Consider the following 10,436-nt stretch of genomic DNA (forward strand, 5'->3'; position numbering starts at 1 on the left):
CTGCATACAAAGTATAATATATAAATACAAATAACGTGATAACCTGTATACGAGAAATAAGAATTTGTGAAAATAATGATTAAAAGAAAGTTAACAAAAACACCTGATTAAATAGCAGTGACATGCAATTAAAAATAAATTTATTATTAATAAATTATTAAAATGAATTAAAAGTAGGGGGCGGCATGGTGGTGCAGTGGTTAGCACTGTTGCCTCACACCTCTGGGACCCGGGTTCGAGTATCTGCCTGGGTCACATGTGTGCGGAGTTTGCATGTTCTCCCCATGTCTTCCTGGGGTTTCCTCCGGGTACTCCGGTTTCCCCCCACAGTACAAAAACATGCTGAGGCTAATTGGAGTTACTAAAATTGCCCATAGGTGTACATGTGTGAGTGAATGGTGTGTGAGTGTGCCCTGCGATGGGCTGGCCCCCCATCCTGGGTTGTTCCCTGCCTCGTGCCCATTGCTTCCGGGATAGGCTCCGGACCCCCCGCAACCCAGTAGGATAAGCGGTTTGGAAAATGGATGGATGGAATTAAAAGTAAATTACAAGTGGACTTCACAAAAAACATTGCGGAATTTCAAACTGAATTGAAAGCAAGAGTAAAAAAAAGGTGTTGGATGAGAGATCATTGCAAAGTCGGGGGGTCGTTACAGAGAAAGCCCAATTACTTGAGAGCGGTTGTTGTGAGGGTGACCTAAGTGACTGGGGGGGAAAAATATGGCAATTGCAGATCCAAAATGTATCATGGGGCTAATCCATAGAGTGATGTTGCGTAGTAAAACACAGTTTATAGCATTAACCTTATTTTGTAATAATAAAAAGTGAAACAATATTATTGAAACTGCTGATTGGCCCATCCCTCTTTTGCTATTGTATATTTGTGTGGTATAGAAATATCTTGCAGGGGGTAGCATGATTAATCATACTTTCATGTTCTATGATGACTGTAATTACGTTTTCTATACTGCAAAATATAATGGATAATATTAATAGGCAGCTGAATAGAATAGATTGGAATAGAATAAAATGCTTTTTATTGTCATTGCACAAATGTACAACAAAATTAGGTGTGTCCCCTGAAACAGAAGTACACAAGCAATGTTGGCCAATAAACTTTGAGCGTTTCTGTATGCAAATGTATATACAAGGTAGGAGTATATGAATAGTATTGGAGTGGTTCTATTTATAATAATTGCAAAGAGTCCCCGAGATATTGCACTTATGTCCCATTGACGCCCTAGGTGACAGTGAATGACATGAGACAGATCAGGTCAGGTCAGGTTGGGGAGCATGCGCTGATGCAGCGTGTTGCCACACCCACCACACAGCGAAACTCCTCGGGATCCCGGCCGGTGATCCCCCAGGCAGACACACGGTCCAGTCCCACCCTCTGGAAATGACCATCCATCAGCCGCAGCCAGGTGTTACGTGGGTGTCCCCTCGGCCTGGTCCAGCCACTATCGGTCCTCAGCAGTTAGGATCCTGAGAGCCGGATCACCCTCAGGGAAACGCGCCACATGGCCGTAGTGCCGTAACTGACGCTGCCTCACAATGCAGGTAATGTGCCTCAAAGTCAAACCAGCGGTACCCAAGGATTCTCCGAAGAGAACACAGTACCGAAGGAGTCCAGTCTTAGTCTCAGCTCACTGGATAGTGTCCAAGTCTCACAGCCGTACAGCAAGACAGGGAGCACCAGGACTCTAAAGGTTTGGACCTTCGTCCTCTTGCAGATATCAGGAGAACCACACCCCCCTTTCCAGTAACCTCATGACCCCCCCATGCTCTCCCAATCCGTCTGCTGACTTCATAGGAACAGTCACCAGAGACATGAGACCGGGGGCCACTTAATACCTTGATGTCACGAACAGTTATTTACCTGAGTTCAGTTCTTTGAAAGTGCTTGCATAGAAGCTTGTCAGTAGTCTGGAAGTGCATGTCCTAACAGAGTGCAGAGGTGGGGGCCTGGGTGAGATGGGTCCCTGATGGTTCTCGTGGCCCGTCAAAGGTATTGGGTTCTGTATATGTCCTCTAGTGGAGGTAGCTGGGTGTTGGTCATTTTTTGTGCTGATTTGACCCTCCCGGGGGGGTCTTCTCAGCATTACCATAGCAGGATGCCACAGGTGAGAATGATTTCCACAGTGCAACGACAGACAGGTCAGCCTTCCTCAGTATCCTTCCCTGTGCTGCTTCTGTGCTTCTTCATATTAATGCAGGGTAACCAACATAAGCTTTTCTTTCCCCAGTCATCATCATACTCTAAACCATTCTAAGATGAGAGCACTGAGGTCTTTGTTTCCCAGAGTCGGTTATTTTTCTCCTGTGACCTGCAGTGCACCGGCATCCCATCCTGGCTGTGTTCCTGCCTGGGATGCTCCGTGACCGTCTCCAAGTAAAGCAATTTGAAGGTAATATTCCACGTTTTCCCTTATCCAAGGTTACATTAAGACTATTTTTCCTCAAGATTCAAATATCAAATTCTGTAGTGATAAACACCCCTTTATTCTACTAATACAAGGGTGTATATTGACTTCAGTGCATCCAGAACAGCGCTGCCAGGATCCTGATGAGGGTGCGAAAGCATGATCACATCACCCCCATCCTGAAAGCCCTTCACTGGCTCCCTGTCCCGCTCAGGATAGAGTACAAGGTCTCTCTCCTCACCCATCAGTGCATCTATGGACATGCCCCCCTTTACAAGAACTCCCCTCCCCATACCTCCTCACGCACACTCCGCTCTGTACACACTAACACCCTCCAAGTCCCCAGAACCAAGCTCCGTAGCATGGCTGATAGGGCCTTTTCACCTGTGGCACCGAGGCTGTGGAACGCCCTCACTGACTACCTGAGAGCTCCACAGGCATTTAGTTAAGTATTTTACAGTATATATATATTTTTTAGTATTTTTATTACACTACTCTTTTACTTTATATTTTAGCAATCTCAAAGTGCTAAAAAGTGCAATACAAATAATATTATTATATTTGAGTGCGTACCATAGGGACATATCCCCACCAATACTGTAGGAGTAGTGTATGTGTTTAGTGGGGGGTGTGGGTTTGAGGCTAGTTTTGTCCATACTAGTGTTGAAACCAAACCTACGCCCTTCTAATGGCTAGTATGCCTTGGATGTCATCTTCAGAGGTAAAGCCCCCTCCCCCAAATGAACAGTTTCAAAAACATACCAGTCCAAAAGCAGAACTGAATGTAGTAGCAACACTCTTATTACAAAAGTAATGCACGCAAATAGCATCTAAGAACGTCATTTTAAATATTCAAAATTGGAAAAGGTAAAACTTTAAATGGCGGTTTACTGCAAATTTACAGTGAAAGAGTTCACTGAAAGTTAGGGCCCTTGGTTGTTAGGGGATGAGATGGTATAACGATTCACAAGCTATTTCCGAAAGTTAATGGACGTTTATATTATGAACAATAATCTACATTAAAAAAAACTCATTTTGAAATCGTTTGCAATGTCGCTTCAACAGAATGATTGCATACACTTGCAAAGATCCAAATAATTTAAGAATTTTTGGAAAATAAGAGCCATTCTCCAAGAGGATGGCAGAATCAGACGTCAGCCCGAACCCCAACATAAATCAGCTGATACATTACACACTGTGAATATATTTACATTTATAGCACCACAGGTTCTCCTTCAATAGCCCTCAAGGTTTAGAAGCATATAATCTACTAGACAGAACCAACAGGAATAATATTTTGACACGAAGTATACTTTGTAACCCATTTTACGTAGCCGTCACCATAACTCCTTTACCTTAATGAAACATTTCAGCATCTTGGTCAGAAGTAATTTGAAGAAGTGTCACGAATAAACTCTATGCACACTTATCACTGCGCAGTGTGTGCTGCCACGAAAAACAGTAGTATTTAAAAAATAAAAAAAAAAAAGTATCACAGCAAGTTGCAACCAATTCTTTATTGGTCTTTATACCAACCAATCAGGACACAGATACAGCTACAAAGAAAGAAAAAAAAAACTGTACATTTGTACTCATTACCCAAAACCCATATGCAAATATTGCTACTGCTGTTATGGTTACTTTACAGAACAAGTAAAAAGTACAGTCATTTGCTTTTCAATATCCTTGTACAAGGATCAATTTCCACCAGGACTCTGAATACTAAACGCATGTCTCGCAATTAGCCTTGCTAATATTCCGTGTTACAATCCACACGATGTTCCTTTACATACTGCATATGGGCATTCTTTAAAGACCCCACATCCACAGCAGCTACATGACATTATTGCAATGCTAATCACCAAAACTGACAAAAAAAAAAAACCACATACAAAAAACGCACAGGCCCGAATGGTAGAATTCCAAAACTAATGAAATGGTAATTGTCAAGTAAGACAACGGCATGGGCAAAAGTCAACATTTACAGATCACAGATTACAAACAGTCTAAAACTGATCATTATAAACAATAAAACAATGCACCACCCTTAAAAACAATTCACAAGCCCCGACTCTTTTCCAATACGATACAAGTTACATGTACTTCCCCCTCACACAGCCTATGGAATGTCAGTCTTCCAAACAAGCCTTCCTAATTGTACAATAATTCCTGAAAAAAATGACACGATTGCACACTCTCACCATGGCAACCTGTCCAACTCAAACCCCATAAAGAACAAAATCATGAAAATAATAAAAAGCCTGTTGACCGTACAACAACCATATTTTTTTTGTCCATAAATGTAAAAATGCGGGATGTGGTGGTAACCCTCTCCAAATGCATTTTCCTTTGTTTTTAAAAAAATGTGTTTCTACAATCAAACTATTAAAAAAAACCTGCATTTAGAAAATAGTTGATAAAAATATTCCTCTGAATTGTACAAGAAAAGAGGTACAGGACGCACAGGTAAAAGACGCGATAAGGATGTCGTGTTATTCGGAGTCTTTGCCTCTCTGTCCAGGTTCTTCTGAAGCTGGTGTCTCCTGGGGATTGTGGGGGGGGGGGGGGTATTAGTGATGATGCAGGAAGCAGTTAGATGCATTTCTTTCAACCAACACATGTGGGATTATAGGACAACAGGCAAAAGTCCGAGTCAAATGGAAAATCACTCAGAAGATAACTGGAGACGGGGGGTGACAGGAAGTCTAATATATCTGCTACGTGACTTCCACACACACACACACACACACACACACACACACACACACACACACACACACACACACCTCATCCGGTTTGGCTTCCCCGTTTTCTGCCGGAGTCTCCTCATTCGCCTCTGGTTTGGCCTTTTCTACTTCCTTCGTCTTCTTAGGTTTTGCAGGTGCCTTCTAAAGGACAGAAAAAAGATTGATCAAAATCATAATCCCCCCCCCCCCCCGAGAGAGTTTTTGATCATGTAAACTACAGGCCTTTTGACAAAACTTTGAGGAAAATCACTAAAATAATGCATAGCAATGATTGCATATGACTTGCCTTTGGCCTGGGTTCAGACTTTGGTTGGGGTTTCTGCAAAACATATATAATTTTTAATGAAAAGGTAAGCTCTATTCAACCAATAAAGAGAACAATACATATATATATAAAAAATACAATGATACACTTACATCGCGCAATCTCTCAGATCTCCTTTTGGGCTGCACAAGAACAGACAAGAAAAATATATATTTTTTTTATATACAAACAACCATAACCGTAATTTTTTTAAATACTAAAAACTAACGGATTGTAAGGATATTCAATACTGACCTCATTTGCTTCAGTGTCATTGCTTGCCTGTTAAAAATAAAGAAACGGATCATATGTGAGATACACAGATCTTTTTTAATTGGAGGATTTAAGGATAACTGAGTTCTAGTGATGCATCGGGGGAATAGAGGGGAAGTCCGCTCCGCCCCTTCCGCGCGCTCGGTCTGTATCATACTGCAGGTCCGCTTTGCGCTCCCGCCACTGATTCAAATGAGACTCCGAGATCCTCAGCGATCTCCAAAAGGTTACGGAATACACCGGAATTGTCCGTAGCGCCGAGCCCCGCTATGACGACGGCAAAGGGGAGGGGGAGGGAAAGAAAAATCGCCATCGCACAACGCAACATTCTATCCGAGTAAATGTACCGGGGCAGGAATGCAAACCGAATACGCCCACCAACACGACAAACCTAAAAGGGGACGATCGCCGAGATTGTTGACTTGCCCAAATCACCCACTTTAACAAAAATACACTAGATGTAAGGATTTAAGGTGAAACGAGCTTGCAGCGGCGCTAGCTTTTCGCCTGTGTGACCGGCGATCTTCACGGATACACGGGCAGCCATGACACCCTTTTACACTCCGTGCCCTTTCCGAACCATAAGGAGTCGCACACTCCGTTTACGCTCAGTTGCACAGTGCAACCTTTGGGGCATTTTACCTGTTTGCATATGTGCCAATATGGTTAAACAGACCCTAAACGAGGTCTAAAAGCAATGCACAAAAACTAATCTCAACAAATTTGCTAAATTGCAGTATTTGGATGAAACGCGCAGGGTTACACCCCTTTGTTTGAAGCAATTACAGAAATGCAACATTTCGTATAAACGACTACATGCAAAATGGACAACGCTAAACGCAGCTAACTTCCCCGAAACAAACGCAGCCAAACTGCTCAGAATTATAAGAGCACTAAGTAAAAAGGCGCCACTTTCCAAAACAGACTCGCAGCACTGTGCTTTAAAGTACAGCGACAACGGTATCCATTTAAACCACGTCCAACATGCAGAGAATGCACACTTCGTATATTTGTTGCATGCAGAAGAGGATTCACGATAGCAAACTGCATCGGGGGAGAAAATAATTAAATACATCGGTTTACGTAAATCGACTTACTTTGTTTCTTTTGGGCATGGTTGACTTTCTTGGATATTAAAATTAGACGGATAAATCAATATCCAACAAAGAGGTTTTAAAAAATCTACAGTAATGCTGTCCGATTACATAAAATCGAACAGTACCTAGTAACAAAGTGTAGCGAACATAAATGTTCTATCGGACCAGAAACTAGCTGAAACCGGATTGGATTCTCCCCCCGTTCCCCTCTATTCATTATAGCACCAACCTGATGGGCAACCTACTCTCCGCCCCTCCATGCGACTGATTGGCCTTTAGGAATCGTCAACATATTTTTAAATCATAACAAGGTACTTGTCTGGGTCGGTCTGCATGCCAATCAGTTGTATTTTTCCTAGTTTTTTTTATGAAGGGGGGGGGGCAGTTGTCAAACATGAAAGTTGTTCTCCCCTGTCAATAGCTACTGCTTATTTTTACATTTCAATGAACGCCCTATTTAAAAGCGTTCAATTGCAAGTCATGCATAGCTTTTTCGTTGCATTGTCCTTTTTTCCTCCAAAATAAGTGTCTCTTTCTGTTTGTCGTATGTTGGGCAAATGACAAATGCAGAGCGGTTTTATCGGTTGCTGCATTTTTAGGGGGTGTGCCCTATCACTGTAACAAGGTTGGAAATAAAGGAAAATGGCGGTCATTCATGCTTGATTCCTAGTTCTGCGATCTGTGCTTTTGTGAAACCTTGAGCAAAATTTCGACCTTTTCCTCCTTTATTTTCTAATATATGGAGTTATTTTCAACTATTAAAAATGAATTTTAGAGCTAGATTATTCGTCTATCTTTTGGCATCATCTGATAACATTGAAGCTCCTCTGCAGTGCCAAGTTTTACGATGTCGAACTGTCCGGCAGCTTGGACGCTTCTGCCGCCCCTTAATGTCTTACCACGTGTATTAGGAGAATAATAATGGATATATACCCAGATATGCATAATGATTTGCGCACGAACATACAACATCTCTTTCTGTTACAATACACACCCCCATCTTTGTTATCGTCGCATTCTTGAAGAGGAGAATCTTTTAACCAACGTCACAAATACGTCACAGGAATGCGAACGTGACTATAGGTGCTTTAAAATACTATGTTTACTTTTTTCTCTGTTGACTGATTCATTTTGAATCCCTATTTACTTACAGGTAAAATTGTGAACGCATATTATACAGGAATTGACAGCCGTCAAAACAATATTAACGTGTTTTTCAAACGTCTGAAAGTGACCTAATGTAGGACGCTCGTTAATCAACTTTGGCAATTTGTTAACCAATTATCTTTCAACTACGTAACAATTTACTAATCTGTTACTAATAAAGCTTTTGATTTACCAGTCGATTTACGTTGCTACCTTCATCTTCGGTCATGAGCTTTGGGAGGTCTGGGCATCCCTGCTTAGACTGCTACCCCCGTGACCCGACCCCAGATAAGCAGCAGATAATGGATGGATGGAGTTTTTAAAACCCCTGATGTTTCCTGCAGAACACCACAGATGCATGTAAGCTCCAACTGTTAGGAGGTGGCAGGTGGGATTCACATAACAGGTTGAGTGCGCAGAGGGAGGGGTCAAATGCCACAGCTGCTGTCTGTTGCTTCTCTCTCATCTTCAGCCACAAGGAAACCGTTACAGGAAGTCACTTACCCCACTACAAATGAAACTGCTTTTTATTTGTGGCCGATCCATGTATTACGTGGATTTTTTCCCCATATTTTTTTACTGCATAATAATGAAGGAAGGTATAGTTACTGTATAAAATGCATATGTTATAGTAAAACAAAGGAAAATCGTCTGTGCAGTCGTTTTATCATAATAATACATGTTTTTTATTAATTGAAAAACCTCTCCTCACATGGGGGCTTACTGTCAGATCTAATTTGATGTTGCCCAAAGACCTTGACCTGATGAATTTTTTTTTTAGAAAAAAACCTCCAGGCAAGATGAGAACAAGGTGACAACATTTATACAATCCAAACCTGTCTAAATTCTCAATTTATGTTGTAATAGCCAGCAAGTCGGGCGGCATGGTGGTGCAGTGGTTAGCACTGCTGCCTTACACCTCTGGGACCCGGGTTCGAGTCTCCGCCTGGGTCACATGTGTGCGGAGTTTGCATGTTCTCCCCATGTCATCGTGGGGTTTCCTCCAGGTACTCTAGTTTCCCCCCACAGTCCAAAAACATGCTGAGGCTAATTGGAGTTGCTAAATTGCCCGTAGGTGTGCATGTGTGAGTGACTGGTGTGTGTGTGTGCCCTGCGATGGGCTGGCCCCCCATCCTGGGTTGTTCCCTGCCTCGTGCCCATTGCTTCCGGGATAGGCTCCGGACCCCCTATGACCCAGTAGGGTAAGTGGTTTGGAAAATGGATGGATGGATGGATATATGACCTTGACATGAATTTATTCTTGTGGCTTGAGAAAAGCTGAATTCTCCACTAACTGCTAACACCACCCGTGAATTTAACCCCATCCTCGCAGCTGTCACTCACTGTTATCTGCAGTCTTTGCAGTTGTCGCTTGTCACTCAGGTGTGAGCGTCCTGCCCTCCGCCGGGACATCATGCAGAGATCGGCAGACTGAATGGCTAAACATGTAGTTGTCTTAAATAGGTTAATACCCACAGAATAGGTGCAGCACTGTCCAGCTGCTAAGTAGAGCCAATTTGACATTCATGGTTATGTTTATCCTTGTGTCCTGAAGTATAGACCTATACTCAGTATTTTGATTAGTTAAATAACAGCCTTAACCTAAGCAATTGTAGATCAAATTAATGGTTCACAAAACACAAGTGTAATATTTTTATAAAGTGATGTTTATTTGAATAGTTCATTCCACTAATCAACTAATTATGTATAAACTACGTGTCGGTCCTGTGATAGTTGTTTCTTGTGACCGTTTTAATGACGAGTTCATAGATGATTAAAGCTTTTCTTGTAGGTCAAACTGGTGTATGAATATTATAAATCCTGAATATTGCATTCTAGTTATGTGCATGTTGGGGTTTGAATTTCAGGGTGTCCTGAGAATTCTTGTGACTCTCATCCATGTGTCAAGCAACATCAATAAGAAACAATGTGAAAATGACAAAGGAGGGCCTTACAGTATCTTCAGCCACACATCCAAGAAATGGAATTTTCAAGGAGGAATATTGAGCTCTGTCAAAGGCTAACAAAGACTTATGCTCAGTCATTATGAAACACATTCTGTTTCAGCGCCATTCATTTTATTGAAATGCTATTCATTGCGTTAGGGAGTCGAGTAAATATTGTGAGAGATTTTGATTGGTTGAAGCGTGACAAAAAGCACACGCCTGGCGGCTTGTAATCAATGTGTTGCCATGTGGGACTTCCTTGACGCGTGTACGCACAGGTTTGTTAAGACACTGGAAATGTGCGAACGATACTTGGAATTTGACACCATCCCACGGGCCTAACAAAAAATATATTAAGGAAATTAAAAAACGAAAACTAGTTGTTTCCTGCTGAGAATGTAGGTAGATTTGGTGTCGTGCCTTACTTGTAGTCTTTCGTAGGGAGCCATCTTGGCTGAACTCTTTTGTGTGGGAAAATGAGTTTAAGAGGCCTCAACCAC

At 42.0% G+C, this 10,436-nt stretch overlaps 1 protein-coding gene across 1 annotated transcript; it reads right to left on the reverse strand.

Annotated features, from left to right (window-relative positions):
- Nucleotides 1-3,925: 3,925 nt before the first annotated feature.
- On the reverse strand, nucleotides 3,926-7,058 carry si:ch73-281n10.2 (Non-histone chromosomal protein HMG-14A-like). Its single transcript, XM_048980789.1, has 6 exons — nucleotides 6,845-7,058; nucleotides 5,730-5,756; nucleotides 5,588-5,617; nucleotides 5,457-5,489; nucleotides 5,210-5,311; nucleotides 3,926-4,966 (listed from the first exon to the last, which is right to left on the reverse strand). Exons 1-6 carry the CDS (start codon nucleotides 6,860-6,862, stop codon nucleotides 4,916-4,918), a joined length of 261 nt encoding a protein of 86 aa, XP_048836746.1. The 5' UTR covers nucleotides 6,863-7,058; the 3' UTR covers nucleotides 3,926-4,915.
- Nucleotides 7,059-10,436: the final 3,378 nt, after the last annotated feature.

Source organism: Brienomyrus brachyistius, chromosome 17 (assembly GCF_023856365.1).
Source record: "Brienomyrus brachyistius isolate T26 chromosome 17, BBRACH_0.4, whole genome shotgun sequence".
In the NCBI taxonomy this organism is placed as follows: Eukaryota; Metazoa; Chordata; class Actinopteri; order Osteoglossiformes; family Mormyridae; genus Brienomyrus; species Brienomyrus brachyistius.